We start from the raw sequence: 19,258 nt of genomic DNA, 5'->3' as shown, positions 1-19,258 counted from the left end.
GCTCTGTTCCCAGAATGGAGACACAAGAGAAGGCAGATGCTGGAATCTGGAGCAACACACAAAAAGCTGGAGGAACTCAGAGGTTCAGGCAACATCGATGGAGGGAAATGGACAGTCTGCTGGAAAATGAGGACATCTCGGATGTCCTGGAGTGAAAGGACGGACTCATGGTGAGAACACACGCAGCAGAGACAGAGGAACTGAGGGAAGGGAATGGGGTCCCTGCAAGTGACAGGGTGGGAGGAGGTGTGGTCGAGGTAGCTGTGGAGTCAGTGGGTTTGCAGTAGATGTCAGCGGAATTTCTGAAAAAGGACATCTCGACGTGAAGGGTCTTGACCTGAAATGCCAGAGCAACACACAAATTTCGGGTCGAGACCCTTCATCAGGACTGGTTCATCCAAAATATCAACTGTCCATTTCCCTCCATAGATGCTGCCTGACCCGCTGAGTTCCCTGAGTATCTTGCAACTCCACTCCTCTGTTCCCAAGCTACCAGAGATGTATTAAACATAGAATATAGAGCAGTACAGCACAAAACAGGCCCTTCGGCCCACAATGTTGTGCCCACCTTTAAAACCTCTCCTAAGACTATCTAACCCCCTCCCCCCACATATCCCTCTATTTTAAATTCCTCCATATGCTTATCTAACAATCTCTTGAACTTGACCAACGTCTCTGCCTCCACCACCGCCCCAGGCAGCGCATTCCATGCCCCAACCACTCTCTGGGTAAAAAACCTCCCTCTGATATCTCCCTTGAACTTCCCACCCATTACTTTAAAGCCATGGCCTCTTGTATTGAGCCTTGGTGCCCTGGGAAAGAGGCGCTGGCTGTCCACTCTATCTATTCCTCTTAATATTTTGTACACCTCTATCATGTCTCCTCTCATCCTCCTTCTCTCCAAAGAGTAAAGCCCTAGCTCCCTTAGTCTCTCCTCATAATGCATCCTCTCCAATCCAGGCAGCATCCTGGTAAATCTCCTTTGCACCCTTTCCAACGCCTCCACATCCTTCCTATAATGAGGCGACCAGAACAGGACACAGTACTCTAAGTGTGGTCTAACCAGAGTTTTGTAAAGCTGCATCATTACCTCCCGGCTCTTAAACTCAATCCCATGATTTATGAAAGCTAACATCCCATAAGCTTTCTTTACTACCCTATCTACCTGTGAGGCAATTTTTCAGTGATCTGTGGATATGAACCCCCAGATCCCTCTGCTCCTCTACACCTGCCCAGAATCCTGCCATTAACTTTGTACTCCGCCTTGGAGTTTGCCCTTCCAAGGTGTACCACCTCGCACTTCTCCGGATTGAACATAAACAGTTGTTTTTTTTTCAATCAACAATTAGGGAGATATTTCAAATAAATATCTGACTGTAGTCTTGACAGAAATGTCTTTGATGTTACTGCAAGTACTGACCTTATTTGCAGCCTCCCTGGGCCTGGTCAATGAGCTCCCGGATACGGTTTATATTTTTGGAGATATTGTTGACAGGCTGTATTTGGCTCAGGTCCTTCAGTTTCTGCACCAGCCCCGGCAGGCTGTCAGTCAAATTTTTCACTGCAATAGGAGAAGAAATATTTCAAAGTGAATACACATATTTCCTAATGACACAGAGGGAGGCAATTCAACCAAATGAATCTATGCTTAGCTCGCAGAGCAATCTCATTCCCCCATATTTTCATTGTACCCATTCTGCCCCCATTCCATCAACTTTTCCATTTCCTGCACGCTTAGAGGACTATTACCGCAAAGCCGTATTAACGGTTCAAGAAAATTATGTATCAATGTCAGAATCAAGGACCACAATACAAGGCCATTCAGTCAATAACGTCTAGTCCTGGCTCTTGAAAGAGTTGTCAATTGGCCTTCATGCAGTCATACTCTCTTTCACCTTCAACTGTTCGTCGTACCTCATAGAAGATAAAAGGAGGCCATGTGGCCCATCAAGTCCATACTGATCTTCTATCACTCCTATCTCCCAGCCTTTCCCTGTAACTACTCTCCCCACGTTCCCATCAACTCCCCCACATTCTACCCCTTCACCCACACACATAGAGGGGGCATTTACAGCAGCCAATTAACCCACCGACCCGCACGTCTTGGGACGTGGGAGGAAACCGGAGCGCCCGGGGGAAACCCACCGGGTCACGGGGAGAACGTGCAAACTCCACGCAGGAACAGCGCAAGGAGGTCAGAATCACTGGAGCTGTGAGGCAGCAGCACTACCTGCTGTGCACCCCTGCGCCGCCCAATGCTTTGGAAACTTTCGGCCAAAACCGCTTCCACGGCCCTTTCAGGTGGCAACTCAGTATGTCAAAGATTTCTCCTCCATTTTGCTATTTAAGTTATCTTGTTCTAATTCTCCTGATCAGAGAACACGGCTTCTCTTTGCAATGTTATATCTGCCCCATTCTTTATAGTGAAAACTACATTCATAAAACCGAGGATACATTCCCTGAAGAGCCCACATTTTGGTTCTTCTGCCGACTACCTTCATTTCCTGTCCCTGGTTCTTGATGCTCCATCAGAAGGTGCAGTTTCTCGATCTACGCTGTATCTTTCATGATTTGAACCAGTGCTTCCTACAGGTTCACCTCGATTTTCCTTGCTCTTGTAACTGACAGACTTGCTTCAGAAAGAAATTGAAAGTTGGCAATTCAAAAAAAAACCTATAGATTCTGGGAATATGAACTAAAACCAGAAAGTGCTGGAAAAAACTCAGCATCTGTGGAATGAGAAGCAGTTAATGTTTTCAGGTCTGGGAGTCTTTTGTCAGAACAGGTGAACACTGACTGTGTTGGTGGGTCTCACAGGGTGGTTTAGAAAATGCCAGAGAACATCCTCTCCTTTCCTTCGCTGTTACATCACCTTCAAACCAGTCCTTCTCTCTTCTCCCTCTCCCATCGGGCAGAAGGTACAAAAGCCTGAGAACACGTACCACCAGGCTCAAGGACAGCTTCTACCCTGCTTGTTGTCAGACCTCTTCAACGAACCTCTCATTTGCTAAAGATGAACTGTTGATCTCCCAGTCTACCTTGTTGTGGCTCTTGCACTTTGTCTGCCTGCACTGCACTTTCTCTGTAAATGTAACATTATATGTCTGCATTCTGTCTTCCTTTTGTACTACCTCCATGTACTTATGTAAGGCATCATCTGTCTGGATGGCATGTCAACAAAAGAGTTTCAATGTATCTCGGTACATGCGACAATGGTAAACCAATACCAAAATGAATGCCATTCAACGAACCTGACTCTTCTGCTTCATTCAAGCACTGTGTTGAAATCGGTAATGTTTGGAATTCTTTGTGTGGTTCTTGTTTAAGTTTCCTACATCATCGATTATTGGCTGTAACTTTTCCATCACTCCAGTTGCAATGTCATTTGCTCCTCTGGCGGTGGCCTTGGGCTTGGTCTAAAGTCTGGCCCACATCATCTGATGAAAGAAACAAACTGAAAATATTTCCTTGAATAACATTAGAACGGAATAAACTGAGGACTCGAACTTTAGGTGCCTGGAGTGGGTTACCAGAGGTAGTAGTGGAATCACGCAGTCTGGTGGGGTTTAAGAGGCCTTTAGGCAGACACATGGATATGAAGGGAATGGAGGGATGTGGATGATACACAGGAGGAGGACGTTTAATATAAATCAGCATCAAGACTGGCACAACATTGTGGGCCAAATGGCCTGTCCAGCGCTGGACTGTTCTAGGTTCTATGTTTGACGCCTCCCCCAAGTGTAGAAGGAGTGAACTACATGAGATGTTTCAAATGACTGAAGGAGTTGATGGGGAAGCTGGGGAGAGCCAGTTGCTGTCCTGGGATTGGTTCAGAGCAGGGATGCAGAACCCAAGTGTTCATGCCAGGCCACTCAGGGCTGAGACCAGGGTTCTCACCCAAAGTGAAGCCTGAAATACTCCTTCCAAGAAGCACAGTGGCCTGTGGACAATTAGTAACATCAAAGGCAAAATGAGAAGGTTTTTATTGGGTTGTAGGTAATGGGAGCAAGATTGGGTGGAAGGAGTTGAGGTCGGGGTTTGCTATGGTTTCATCGGACAGGTTCCAGAGTTGACTGCTCTACCTCTGTTTATTTGCTTCATCTTCCGCTGAAGAATTGCAAGATCTGTCTTCAGTTGGTTTTTCTTCTCAGTCCCATCCTTGAGGCGTTCTTTCACATCTTGGAGTTTCGGGATTACATCTGTAAAAAGACAAGACAAGACAAGCAACGTCATATGCGAGCAGGTATTTGGGGTTTAGAGCACAGACGCAGAGAGGCTGAGCTCAAACCTTACACACCTCTGCCAAGGCCACAGCTGGAGCAGTTCTGGTCCCCATATGTTCAGGAGGATGTGAAGGTCCCAGAGAGGGTGCGGTGAGGATTTACTGGGAGGAGGGATTTCGGTTTCAAGGTCAGAGTGGAGAAGCTTAGAGCAAGGAAGGCTGAGAGGAGGCTCGACAGAGGTGGGCAAGATCGGGACGAGTTTAGACATAGAGACAGAAGGGAGTAGCTCCCACTAGCAGAGAGTTCAAGGATCAGGGGAATGGATTCGAATTTTGGGCAACAGATACAAGCGAGACGTGAGGAAAGACTTTTTTACCCCAAGCATGGTGATGGTGCTGCACTCACTGAGTCAGTTAGGGAATCGGAGGGTACTGGAGAGAGGACAACTTGCAGGGCTAGTAGATAAGTTGCAGAACTTACTGGGAATCTGCTGTGGACTCAATGGGCTGAATGGCCTCCTTCTGCGCCACGTTACTTGTAAGGAGTCACGAAAATCTGGAGACCTTCTTACCTGCTTGCTCTCCTGTGGGGACCCTTAACTCTCCCTCGACCCACTGATCTCATGACCCAATTCACCGACTGACTGAGCAGTCACAGGCCACAACCAACACCCATCCCGCCAACCAGCACTGAGAGCCCAGACCCTGGCACCCAATGGCCAATGACGGTAGCCAGCTTAGCCTTTGGGAGAGCCCTGCTCTGTGTACCACAGTCAGACTCCCACACAGTGTGAGTGACTGAAGGCACTTGTTGGTGATGGCCCGCTTCCTTTCTCATTTCCAGCTATTTAGAACATAGAACAGCACAGCACAGGACAGGCCATTCGGCCCACAATGTTGTGCTGACCATGGTCCCAATTTATACTAAATGCCCCCCTCCTGTGTATCATCCATATCCCTCCATTCCCTTCATATTCATGTCTCTAAAAGCCTCTTAAACTCCACCAAGCTGCCCGCTTCCACTACTACCCCTGGTAACCCATTCCAGGCACCCACCACTCTCTGCGTAAAGAACTTGCCCCTCACGTCACCTTAAAACTTTCCCCCTCTAACCTTAAAAGCACGTGTGAACTCCATCGACCCCCAAGTTCATTAAATACTCCACCTCTGTTTAATGTCTTCTCAGCATCTGTTGTCGAGGAGAGGACTCTGGCACTCTTGCTGTTTACATCAGCTGCTTGTCCAGGCAAATCTTGCCCCACCACCATCTAAACAAACAATGAACAAGGTCAGTATTTCAACATCTGATGATGCACTCATCCATGCTTCTGCGATGGAGTCAGGCAGCACAGAAGCAGGCCCTTCGGCCCACTGTGTCTGCGCTGACCTTCACTTCTCGCTGCCTCAGTAAAGCAGCCAACATAATCAGAGACCCCACCCACCCCAGACATTCTCTCTTCTCCCCCTTTCCATAGGGCAGGAGATACAAAAGCCTGAAAGCACGTACCGCCAGGCTCAAGGACAGCTTCTATCCTGCTGTTATAAGACTATTGAACAGTTCCCTAATATGGTTACAAGGATGTTGCCTGGATTGGGGAGCATGCCTTATGAAAACAGGTTGACTGAACTCGGCCTTTTCTCCTTGGAGCGACGGAGGATGAAGTGGGGACCTGATAGAGGTGTATAAGATGATGAGAGGCATTGATCATGTAGACAGTCAGAGGCTTTTTCCTAGGGCTGAAATGGTTGCCACAAGAGGACACAGGTTTAAGGTGCTGGGGAGTGGGTACAGAGGAGATGTCAGGGGTAAGTTTTTTACTCAGAGAGTGGTGAGTGCGTGGAATGGGCTGCCGGCAACGGTGGTGGAGGCGGATACGATAGGGTCTTTTAAGAGACTGTTGGATAGGTACATGGAGCTGAGAAAAATAGAGGGCTATGGGTAAGCTTAGTAATTTCTAAGGTAGGGACATGTTTGGCACAACTTTGTGGGCCGAAGGGCCTGAATTGTGCTGTAGGTTTTCTATGTTTCTATTTTTCTATGTTTCTATGGTAAAATGGACTCTTGACCTCACAATCTACCTCGTTATGACCTTGCACCTTATTGTCTGCCTGCACTGCACTTTCTCCGTAACTGTAACACCTTATTCTGTATTCTGTTATTGCTTTACCCTGTACTATCTCAAAGCACCGTTGCAATGGATTTATCTGTGCGGACAGTATGCAAGACAAGCTTTTCACTGCACCTCGGCACATGTGACAATAATAAACCAATTTACCATTTACTGGCACTTGGTCCGTAACCTTCTATATGCCGTCCAGATATTTCTTCAATGTTGTGACCGGCTCTGCCGTCACCACCCCCTCAGGCTGTGAGTTTCAGGTTCTACCCCCCTCTGGGTGAGAATGTTCTTCCTCAGATCCCCTCTAAACCTCCTAACTCGATTCCACCAATATCTAAAAAATCTTCCTGTTTCTGCCTTGAATATATTCAGTGACTGGGCCTTTGGGGGACAGAATTCCAAAGGTTCCCCACCCTCAGGGTGAAGAAATTTCTTCTCCAATCAGGGACACGGTCCACCTCTCTGATTTACTCATACGCTAACGATGAACTCTTGATCTCCCAAACTACCTCGTGGTGGCCCTTGCACTTTATTTCTCTGCCTGCACTGCACTTTCTCTGTAACTGTTAACACTATACTGGGCACTGTTTCTCTCTGTACTATACTACCTTGACGTAATGTATAGAATGATCTGTCTGGATGGCATGCACACAAAAGCTTTTCACTGTATCTCGGTACATAACCAATACCAATACCCCCTCCCTGCCTCTTGCCCTCCAGCCATCCCTCCCCCCAACCTCTCTCCAAGACCTTGCTCTTCTTTCAGAAACTTTAAACAAGTCTACCAGCTCAGGTGTGGTGTTTACCTGCAGAGCATCGTCCGCCGCTTCCTCTGCCCTCCTTGCCGCTGTAGCTGCCTCATTCACTGCGTTGATTATGTTCTCATAGGCATCAGAAGCATTGATAACTTGCTGGAGTAAGGAGTCCTGGTTCACTTCTTCTATCGCTCTGTCACAACATGAACAATTGAAAACCAAAGTTCACAGCTTCGTGTGGCCCAAGACCGCAAGAAATCTCAAACAGATACCAGAGACGGCGATGCTGGAATCTGGAGCAACACACAGTCTGCTGGAGGAACTAAGAGCAGAATCTGTGGGAGGGAAGGAATTGTTGATGTCTGGGGTCGAAATCCTGCATCAGGGCTCGTCAGGAAATTGAAGAGAATTGTGAACGTAGTCCTTTTTGCATTATCTCAGTTTGCACTATGATACTTTACACTCCTCACTGTATTTACTGCTGTATTTGATATTACCATGTACACTGTCTAATCTGTGAGCTTCACGCGAGCAAGGAATTTCTTTGTCATTGGTTTATATGACAATAAACTAATCTGAATCTGAATCTCAGTAACAACGAAGGGTCTTCAACCTGAAACGTTGACTCTGTTTCTCTTCCCACAGACGTTGCCCGACCTGCTGAGTGTTTCCAGCATTTTCTGTGTTTATTTTAGATTTCCAGCATCTGCAGTTTCTTCGACTTACGTGGTCAGCAACACCTCTTCCCTCATTGTTAATCACATCACTGACCACTGAGAGCGTAAGAACATAAGAAATAGGAGCAGGGGGTGGCCATCTGGCCCGTCGAGCCTGCTCCGCCATTCAATAAGATCATGGCTGATCTGGCCGTGGACTCACATCCACCTACCTGCCTTTTCCCCATAACCCTTAATTCCCCTACTATGCAAGAATCTATCTAACTGTGTCTTAAATATATTTAACGAGGTTGCCTGTACTGCTTCCCTGGGCAGAGAATTCCACAGATTCACTACTCTCTGGGAAAAGCAGTTCCTCCTCATCTCTGTCCTAAATCTACTCCCCCGAATCTTGAGGCTATGTCCCCTAGTTCTAGTCTCACCTACCAGTGGAAACAACCTTTTTGCCTCCATCTTATCTATCCCTTTCATAATTTTATATGTTTCGATAAGATCCCTGCTCATGCTTCTGAATTCCAGTGAGTATAGTCCCAGGCGACTCAATCTCTCCTCACAGGCTGACCCCCTCACCTCCGGAATCAACCTGGTGAACCTCCTCTGCACCGCCCCCAAAGCCAGTATATCTTTCCTCAAGTAAGGAGACCAGAACTGCACGCAGTACTCCAGGTGCGGCCTCACCAGTATCCTGTACAGTTGCAGTATAACCTCCCTGCTCTGAAATTCCAGCAGGAAACACAGACGTTGGAATCTGAAGCAACAGACAATCTGCAGGAGGAACTCAGCGGATTGGGCGGCATCTGCGGGAGGGTAAGGGGTGGGAAAGAATTCCTTTCCCCCAACAGATGCTGCTCCGCCCGCTGAGTTCCTCCAGCAGCCTGTGTGTTGCTCCAGAGCACAGTAGATGTTGGTCAGGCCCCACTGCCTTGTCAATTCTTGACCTCACAATCTGCTTTGTTTGACCTTGCACCTTACTGTCTACCTGCAATGCACTTCCCTGTAGCTGTGAGACTTTACTCTGCACTGTTATTGTTTTTACCCTGTGCTACCTCAATGCACTGTGTAATGAACTGATCTGTACGAACGGTATGCAAGACAAGTTTTTCACTGTACCTGGGTAACCAGGTTACCTGGGTAACCTGGACAATAATAAACCAATGCCAATACCAATACCAATACAAATACCAACCATTCCTTGAGCAATAACCCCATTTTACCACCCCATTCCCCCTCTCCTCTCACCTCTGGAGTTGCTTCGAGAGCTGATCCAAGTTATTTGCATGATCCTCTGCACGGGACACAATGGGCTCCTTGCTGGATGCCTCCGTGAGCTGTTTACTCCTTTCGTTAAGCAACGGCAAGGCTCCATCTAACTCAGCTCCTTGTTTCTCATATTCCTGGTTAATTTAAGCAGGGTAAAATATAAGTAAGAGGTAGAAACTCTGATTGATAGTCTCAAGAATATGGTCTTGTGAAGAACCCTTCTTACCTCCTGGCTGGCCTCCAACATACGAAGCATGTTTTTGAGTTTGCCAAGGGTCTCATCAGCCATTTGAATCAAATTTGAGGTTTCCAGCTTTTTATCTTCCAATTCATCGTGTCTTTCCTGTGAGAGAAATCTGAAATGTGATTCCTGATCTCCCAATCGACCTCGTCGTGGCCCTTGCACTTTATCCATCTGCCTGCACTGCACTTTCTCTATAACTGTAATTCCCTCTTTACTACTTCAGTGTACTTATGTGCAGAATGATCTGTCTGGATGGCACAGAAACAAAAGTTTTTCACTGTATCTCAGTATCTGGGATCCTTGACTTTCTAACCGACAGACCGCAATCAGTGAGGATAGGCAGCAATACCTCTGGCACAATTATTCTCAACACTGGTGCCCCACAAGGCTACATCCTCAGCCCTCTACTCTACTCCCTATACACTCATGATTGTGTGGGCAGATTCTGCTCTAACTCCATCTACAAGTTTGCAGATGATACCACCGTAGTGGGCCGTATCTCAAACAATGATGAGTCGGAGTACAGGAAGGAGATAGAGAGCTTAGTGGAATGGTGTCATGACAACAGCCTTTCCCTCAATGTCAGCAAAACAAAAGAGCTGGTCATTGACTTCAGGAAAGGGGGCGGTGTACATGCACCTGTCTACATCCATGGTGCTGAGCTTGAGAGGGTTGAGAGCTTCAAGTTCCTGGGAGTGAACATCACCAACAGCCTGTCCTGGTCAAATCACGTAGATGCCACGGCCAAGAAAGCTCACCAGCACCTCTACTTCCACAGGAGGCTAAAGAAATTTGGTTTGTCCCCTTTGACTCTCACCAACTTTTACCGATGCACCATAGAAAGCATTCTATCAGGATGTATCACGGCTTGGTATGGCAACTGCTCTGCCCAGGACCGCAAGAAACTGCAGGGAGTTGTGGACACAGCCCAGTGCATCACGGACACCAGCCTCCCTCCTTGGACTCTGTCTTTACCTCTCGTCGTCTTGGTGAAGCAGCCGGCATAATCAAAGACCCCACCCACCCGGGACATTCTCTCTCTTCCTCTTCCATCAGGTAGAAGATACAGGAGCCTGAGGGCACGTATCACCAGACTTAAGGACAGCTTCTATCCCACTGTGATAAGACTATTGAATGGTTCCTTTATACAATGACATGGACTCTGACCTCACGATCTACCTTGTTGTGACCTTGCACGTTATTGCACTGCACTTTCTCAGTAGTTGTGACACTTTACTCTGTACTGTTATTGTTTTTACCTGTACTACATCAATGCACTGTGTACTAACTCAGTGTAATGGCACTGTGCAATGAATTGACCTGTACAATTGGTTTTAAGACAAGCTTTTCACTGTACCTCGGTACAAGTGACAATAATAAACTAATACCAATACACGTGACAATAATAAACCAATTACCGATTCCAATTCCAACATATTACAAGGATTTACAAGGATGCTGCCAGGACTTGAGGGACTAAGTTATAGGGAGAGGTTGGACAGGCTGGGACTTTACTCCTTAGAGAGTAGGAGGTTGAGAGGTGACCTTATAGAGGTGTATAAAATCATGAGGGGCATAGATCGGGTGAATTCCTATCTTTTTCCCAGGGTTGGGGAATCAAAACCCCATAGGTTTAAGGTGAGAGGGGAGAGATTTAAGAGGAACCTGAGGGGCAATTTTTTTTACACAAAGGGTGGTATCTATGTGGAATGAGCTCCCAGAGGAAGTGGTTGAGGCAGCAGCTCTACCAGCTGTGCATTTAGCATTTCTGACTGAGGATTTCTTTCTATACAGACATACTTCTGCATTAGTAAATATACAATTGCAACACATCCACTGTGCCTTCTTCCCTGTAGCATTGAACATTTCACCTTTGACAAATGTCCATCCAACCCTTTTGCTTCCATTGCCCTTTCTGGCAGCACACTCCGAATCGCCACTCACAAAGATAATCTCCTCTTGATTCTTTACCCAGTTATTTCAAATCTGTGTCTTTTTATCAACCCTCCACATTCTCCCTCATGGAGTCACACAGCACAGAAACAGGCATCTATCAAAACCCTTTATATTTCCGACAAAGGTCTTAATCGGACCAATTGAAAAGCAAAATACTGCAGATGCTGGAAATCTGAAATGAAGTTAGAAAGGGCTGGGAATACTCAGCAGGCAGGCAGCATCTGAGAAGGCAATGGCTCAGGGTGGTGACTTTCCGTCAGTTCTGAGGGGTATTTCCAGCAATTTAGTGAATGGTAGGGAACTAAGGAATGTTGATGAACAGGGGTCCAAGTCCATAGTTCCTTGAAGGTGGTGACACAGGTTGAAAGAGTGTGGAGGAAACATATGACATGCTTGCCTTCAGAGGTCGGGCACAGAATACAAGGGTTGGGACGTTATGTCGCAACTTTACGAAACACTGGTTAGACCACTCTTGGAGTACTGTGTGCAGTTCTGGTCACCACACTACAGGAAGGATGTGGTTGCCCTGGAGAAAGAGCAGAAGAGATTCCCCAGGATGTTGCCTCGATTGGAGGACTCTAGTTATGGGGAGAGATTGGGCAGGCTGGGACTGTTTTCCCTGGAGCAGAGGAGGCTGAGGGGTGACCTGATGGAGGTGTGTATGATTACAAGAGGCACAGATAAGGTAGAGGGTCAAAATCTTTTTCTTATACAAGAGGGCATGGGTTTAAGGTGAGAGGGAGGAGTTTTAAAGGGGATCTGAGGGTAAGTTTTTACAAGGAGAATGGGTGATATCCGGAACATGCTGCCAGAGGAGGTGATGGAATCCGATACAGTCACCACGTTTAAGAGGCATTTAGGCACTTAAACAGGCAAAGGATAGAAGGATACGGTCCTAATGCGGGCAAATGGGATTAGTCTAGATGGGCAAGGCCAGCATGGACATGATGGGCTGAAGGGCCTGTGCTGTGGAGTTCTGTGACTCTTCTGCTTTTCTGTTTTAATTACTTAATCATGTAAAATTGATCAGGAAACAACCTTGCAGAAAAAAAACATGACAGATAAAATTATTTTCATACAGAATAACGGTCACCTTAATAGCTTCCAATGTAATGGAGTTGATTTTGTTGATGTCATCAGCTTTTCTGGTCAAGTTTGCTGCTTCATTCATTGCTGCTTGAAGATCCATTAGTTTAGACAGATAGGTACTTAATGCATCCTTTATATCGGTGGCAAGCAACTTGTTCTCGTTGATATTTTTTAACAGGGTATTCTTAATATGATCAAGCACTGTAAGATTATAAAGGAGGTACTTTGATTACAAGGCAGCAGATAATATATTAGTAAAACAAACCAGCACAAGTGGATGGTATCTAGCTTGTCTGTCAGACGGTATTACGTACAGTATTCATAACACGGCAACGTTCAGCTCTTCCAGTAACAATGCACCACATACACCCCTCCCAAAATGTCACACTCAAAATCACCCTTATTGATTGGTTTTCCTGTATTTATTGTCCATCCTTGTCTGGATTCATGGGCCAGATCCAGAGGTACGGCAGACCAAAGTATTTAATAACAATCCAGCGGCCATTCCTGGTAAACCCTTTCAAATCTCAGATTTAACCAATGGAATGTAAATCCCCAGCTGCTGTGGTGGGATTTGAACTCATCTCTGGGTCTGTACACCCAATCCCAGTGTGTTAGTTCAGTAATGTGACTACCACACAAGAAAGCAGGAGCAGGTTTAGGCCACTTGGCCCCTCCAGCCTGCCCTTTCATGGCCTCTCATCTCCTGTTCTGTGCCAGATCCCCGCAGCCCTGAGTTCCCCAATCATTCAAGAGTTTATTTACTTGCACTTCTAATGATCCAGCATTAGCAGTGCCGCACCATGTAGTGGCGAACTGTAACATATTGCTAAGACAATGATTATTTCTGAAAACGAGTGAGAATGTGTCAACAGGTGGACAGGTGGAGTTTCTTGTTGGGCAGCCTGTTGGAAGCTGACAACACTGGAGGAACTCAGCGGGTCAGGCAGCATCTGTGGAGGGAAATGGAAGTTTGACGTTTTTGGGTCGAGACCCTTCATCTGACGCAACAGACAGGGTGGGAGGAGGTGTGGTCAAGGTAGCTGTGGGAGTCAGTGGGTCTGGAGTAAATGTCGGTCGATAATCTGTCTCCTGAGATGGAGACCGAGAGATCCAGAAAGGGGAGTGAGGTGTCGGAGAGGGTCCAAGTGAACCTGAGAGCAGGGTGGAAGTTGGTGGCCAATGTGATAAAATCGACGAGTTCTGCACGGGTGCAGGAACTAGCACCAATGCAGTCGCCGATGCAGCGGAGAAAGAGATGGGGAGCGTTACTGGTGTGGGTGTGGAGCATGGATCGCTCCATGTAGCCAACAAACAGGCAGGTGTAACTGGGGCCCATGCGAGGACCCATGGCGCCCACCTTTGGTCTGGGGAAAGTGGGAGGAGCTGAGAGAGAAGTTGTTGAGGGTGAGCACCAGTTCAGGCAGACGGAGGGGAACCAGTTGGGTCTGTGTTCTAGGAAGAAGCAGAGAGCCCTGAGGCCTTCCTGATGGGGGATGGAATTGTACAGGGACTGGACGTCCATGAGGAAGAGGAGGTGGTGGAGGCAAGGGGATGTGGATGTAAACCATTCCAGCAAATACTGATCCAGGAGTAGAACGGATGGCAGCACATTAATCCGTTCCCTGATGGAAATGTTCAGCACTGGACTTCACCAACCTCCCATCGAGTCTGCTGAGGGCAGGAACAGCTCCTCTCAGGCTTTAAGCTACTGGCTCCTGCTCAATGGTCACACATGTAGCACAACTTTACAGACTGCTTTCCCCACATCAGCCCACCACATCACACCAAGAAGAATCACAGAAATTTACAGCAGAGGAGGCCATTCCACCCATTGTAGCCATGCTGTTCAAAAAAAACTGCATCCAGGTGAATCCCATGTCCCAGTTCTTAGCCCTCAACCCGACAGGGAATGGTTGATATCCGGAATGGGCTGCCAGCGGAGGTGGAATCACCTACAATCACTACGTTTAGGAGGCAATTAGATAAATCAAAAGACCATAAGATATAGGAGGAGAATCAGGCCATTCGGCCCATCGAGTCTGCTCCGCCATTCAATCATGGCTGATTTTTTTCAACCCCATTCTCCGCCCTTAACCCTTAACCAATCAAGAACCCATCAATCTCTGCCTTAAATACACCCATTGACTTGGCCTCCACAGCCCTCTGTGGCAACAAATTCTACAGATTCACCACCCTCTGGCTGAAGAAATTCCTCCTCATCTCAGTTTTAAAGTGACGTCCCTTTATTCTGAGGCTGTGCCCTCAGATCCTGGACTCTCCCACTGATGGAAACATCCTCTCCACATCCACTCTATCCGGGCCTTTCAGTATCCGGTAATTATAAACACTCAAATAGGCAAGGCACAGAAGGATATGGTCCTAATGTGGGAAAATGGGATTAGTGTCGATGGGCAGAAAGGTCAGTATGGATATGGTGGGCCGAAGGGCCTGTTTCTATGCTGTGCAACTCTATGACGCGAGGACGTTTGGCTCTTTGAGTGAGCACAACAATGTCCCACGTCGCAATGAACCCGACCTGGCCTTCAGCCAAGCGGCAGCTCTGAAGAAAGGTGATGCAAAGACCCTTCTGCTGCTGGAAAGGAAGGGTTGCAGTGCTTACATCTCTCCGATTCCTTCTTCTCTCTGTCGGCCACTCTCCTCTCCTGGTCAAAGTTGAGGTTCCTCATCTCATTGAGCATTCGTTCAACCTCAGCCATCTCCCGCCCGGTGGTGCCTGAGCCAATGGTGTTCAGCTTCTTGATGAGATCTGAAATGGAAAGGAAAACAGTGGGCGAGGAACGTCTTTCGCATTCAGTCTTTGCAAACGTTTCATTCTAATGCAATGCCCAACCGCCAGGCTAAAAATAATCAGTTCCTCCAACTCCTGCCTGGCCTCCATTCCCATTGCCCTGGCACTTGGCAGCCCTGAGCCCTCTGCTCTGGGACATTGGTAGCGGTATTGGTTTAAGTAGGTCCAAGCCCCACTCCAGAAACTCCAGCACAACAGGCAGTGCTGAGGGAGCCCTGCACTGCCAGAGGAGCCAAGTGTCAGATCGAATGGATGTCACATGGTATGATTTTGAAGTAGAGCAGGTTTGGAGTGAGGTCCTCCTTGGATTCTGAGCCAATATTTTTAACCTCATCAATATATATTTCCATATTTCCTCATGACAGAGAAGGAGGCCATTTGGCCCATCAAGTCAATGTCAGCTCACAGAGAAATCCCATCCCCCTCCACTAATTTCCCCCATAATCTACCCTTTCCACATTCTTACCAACTCCCCCCAGATTCTACCCCTCACCCACACACTAGGGGGGCAATTTACAGCGGCCAATTAACCCACCGACCCACACGTTTTTGGGATGTGGGGGGAAACCCACATGGTCACAGGGGGAGTGTGCAAACTCCACACAGACAACGTCCGAGGTGAGGGTCAAACCCAGGCTGCTGGAGCAGCTCCATGTACATCGCAAATCAGAGATTATCTGGCCACTATTGCACAGCCATTTGTGGGATCTTGCTGTGCATGGATTGGTGGCACGGTGCTGCAGCTAGTGGATACACTGCCTCACAGCTCCAGTGACCCGGGTTCGATCCTGACCTTGGGCGCTGTCTGTGCGGACTTTGCACGTTCTCCCTGTGACCATGTGGGTTTCCCCCAGGTGTTCCAGTTTCCTCCTACATCCCAAAGACGTGCGGGTCGGTGGGTTAATTGGCTGCTGTAAATTTCCCCCAGTGTGTGGGTGAGGGGTGGAATCCGGGGGGAGTTGGTGGGACTGTAGGGTGAATGACTTGGGATCAGTGTAGCATGGGTGGTGAATGGTCAATGGGCTGAAGGTTCTCTTTCCATGCTGTGCCTCCATGACTGATTGGCTGGAGCCTTCCTCCCTACTTCAGGAGAATCTCATTGGCTGTGAAGCTCTTCAAGACATCCAGGGGACCTGAAAGATGACGGCCAGGTGCAAGTCTCCCCCTCCTTCACATCCAGACACACACGAGGCTGACCCTGACCTACCCCTTTCTTCAGAAACCACCTTACCTAAGATGTCCGACACCACCTTTTCGATGTTGGTCAGGATCTCTCGCGCCCGCCGGGTGGTCTCATCGATCGATGTGAGCAACAGCTGTGTGCTTCGGGAATTCTTTTCCGCCTTAAAATAAAACATTTTTGGCTCTTAGCACATGTGGCTGGAAACTGGAGCAACACATAAAATGCTGGAGGAACTCAGCGGGTCAGGCAGCCTCCGTGGAGGGAAATGGGCAGGTGACGTTTGTTTTGGTTGAGACCCTTCATCTGGACTGAGAGAGGAGATGGCCGGTATAAAGAGGCGAGGGGAGGGGAGGGGCAAGAGCTGGCAGGTGATGGGCGGATCCAGGTGGGGAGGGGTGACGGGCAGATGGGGGAGGGGGGCGTGGGAGCAGCGACAGAGGCTGGGAGGTGAGAGGTGGGGGTGACGGAGGGCTGCAGATGGTGGGATCTGATAGGAGAGGAAGGTGGAGCCTGGAACCAAATAAGGGGGTGGGGAGGGCAGGTGGGAACAGTGGGGGGGGGGATCCAGTGGGAGGGGTGTGTGGGCGGTGGGCAGATGGAGAGGGTGGGGGGGGTGATGGGGGGCTGGGTGGATCAGGAGGAGAGAGAACAAAGGAACAGCGGGGCTGCAGTTACCAGAAGTTGGGGAATCCAGCTGGATACTCCGCTGGGTTTGCCAGAGAGCGGTGACATCGTGGGGTCCCACCAAGATCAGTGCACAACCCCTAACAAATGGTCCAAGGTGTGGTATCCCACGGGCCAGACCTTGTAGTTGAGCACAGGAGCAAATCTCCAGGAGTCTGCTCTCAACACAGTGAACTGTAGGACCCCGAGGAGTGTTGTAGATCAGAGGGACCTAGGGGTACAGGAACAGTTCTCTGAAAGTGGAGACAAGTAGATAGGGAGAGAGATGCTGGTCTTTCCCCACAGTCCTGAAAATTTCTCTTTCCAAACGTTCCTCCAGTCTCTTTTTGAAAGTTCCTGTAGAACCTGCTTCTATTGGACAATGCATCACCGATTACAAATACTCCATGCTGAGATATTTCTCATTCCCCCTCCAGTGTTCCCACAAATCTCCTAAAACCTGTGTCCTCTGTTACCTGTGGCTGCTTAAAAACTCTCCTGCTTTAAGACCCTATTAAAACACTGCTCTGGGGCACTGATCTTTCCACATCAACAGAGACTCTGGCTTATTTCCACCATCACTCTACAGTCTCTTCAAAATGAGTTAAACATTTCAAACATTGCTTGCCTTTTCTTTGAGTGCATTAATATCTTGAATGAGATTCATGTTGTCATCTTCCAGATTGTCAGTCCTTTTCACCTGATTGTTGACAGTGGCTCGATACTCGTTCAGCTCAGCCTGAAACAGGGAAACAGTTTGCTTCATGTACATCGTTACAGCTCCATTTGGGCCTTAAGATTTGTGTCTTGTCATACTTTTTACTTTGAAGAAGTGGAAATCATTTTTGGTCTACCAGAAAATATCTTCTAGTTGATAACAAATTTATAACAATTATAATATCTAAGTTTGAGCAGGATGGCTTTCAAATTTGCTGCACACACACACACACACACACACACACACACACACACACACACACACACACACACACACACACACATACAGACGAACACTCTCTTTCTCTCCCGGACACACACACAACCAATCACAAACCTTTTTGTTATTAATTGGGAGCATTTCAATATTATGATGGCATATTGTTTAAATTAAGAAATACATATTAGGTTTTGCAATAATGCCAAAAATGTTACTTTGTTTGGGGTCACCAGCTAAAGTTTTGAGATGGATGTGAAAATGAGAGCACATATCATTCCAAAAGATGATTCTTGTGTCTACCTCGGTCCTCTTTATGGCCCTGTCCAAGTCGTTCATTCGAAGCTGAGCACTCGCGCTGATGTTGGCATTCTGAAGCTGCAGTTTGATTTTTTGGATGTCAGAATCCATCTTGTTCAAGTCAAGCAAGAGTGTTTCAACACAGCTGTCACACGCTGGGAATAAAGGAACAGGTTACCAGGGACAATACTCCATTGGCACAGAAACAAGACATAGCAGAGGCAGCAATGTATCTCTTACATTGGAAGGGAGCGCCCTTGTGAGGCAAAGCGTCACCCAACCAGAAAGTTATCTTAACTTCTGATTTGTTAGCCTACAGCTGACAGCATCAGTCCACTGTTGGTTTACTGGCGGTACAGAGATATATTGTCCCCAGTTCTTCTGCTGTGAGGAAAATGCTTATCTTTAGAAGTTTTGCTTGCTGTGGGCCTTGGGAACTTTGCCAGCTATTTGGGTGCTTGTGGAGACCTGAAGTACTGGCACAATAGCAGCAGGAATTAGACTAAATTGTATGCATTCAGTGAGATACCAGGCTGCTGAAACACAGTCACAGAGTTATACAGCACAAAATGGCCCACATATCCGCACTGACCTTTCTGTCAATTTACACTAATCCCATTAGGACTGCATCCCTCTCTGCCTTGTCTATTCAATTGTCTGTCTAAATGACTATTAAACGTAGAGATTGTACCTGGTTCCAGCAGCGAGTTCCCGCTATCACCCACTCTCCATGTAAAAAAATTATCCCTCAGATCCTCTTTAAAACCCCCTCCTCACACTTTAAGCCTGTCCCCTGTTGTTTTTGACACCCCTTCCATGGGAAAAAGATTCTGATCACCTACCCCAACGCCTCTCTTAATCTTATACAACTCGACCACGGTCAGCCCTCAACCTCCCAGGAAAACAAGCCCAGTCTGTCCAATCTCTCCCCATAACTAACGTCCTCCAATCCAGGCAACATCCTGGTGAATCTCCTCTGCACCCTCTCCAGTGCAACCACATCCTTCCCATAGTGTGGTGACCAAGATGCACACAATACTCCA

At 47.6% G+C, this 19,258-nt stretch overlaps 1 protein-coding gene across 1 annotated transcript in view; it reads right to left on the bottom strand.

Annotated features, from left to right (window-relative positions):
* Positions 1-19,258, bottom strand: part of LOC127574426 (laminin subunit alpha-3-like) — a 304,580-nt gene that overhangs the window by 42,241 nt on the left and 243,081 nt on the right. The window contains 12 exon segments of the mRNA XM_052023432.1: positions 1,427-1,561; positions 3,390-3,437; positions 4,083-4,199; positions 5,388-5,490; positions 7,149-7,290; positions 9,014-9,168; positions 9,261-9,377; positions 12,328-12,524; positions 14,947-15,093; positions 16,367-16,478; positions 17,610-17,720; positions 18,219-18,370. Of these exon segments, the coding sequence (XP_051879392.1) occupies positions 1,427-1,561; positions 3,390-3,437; positions 4,083-4,199; positions 5,388-5,490; positions 7,149-7,290; positions 9,014-9,168; positions 9,261-9,377; positions 12,328-12,524; positions 14,947-15,093; positions 16,367-16,478; positions 17,610-17,720; positions 18,219-18,370 (1,536 nt within the window).

The sequence above is a fragment of the Pristis pectinata genome, chromosome 9, assembly GCF_009764475.1.
Source record: "Pristis pectinata isolate sPriPec2 chromosome 9, sPriPec2.1.pri, whole genome shotgun sequence".
Classification (NCBI taxonomy): domain Eukaryota; kingdom Metazoa; phylum Chordata; class Chondrichthyes; order Rhinopristiformes; family Pristidae; genus Pristis; species Pristis pectinata.
The sequence above is the reverse complement of the archived record's forward strand: the minus strand, read 5'-3'. Positions and strand labels throughout refer to the sequence as shown.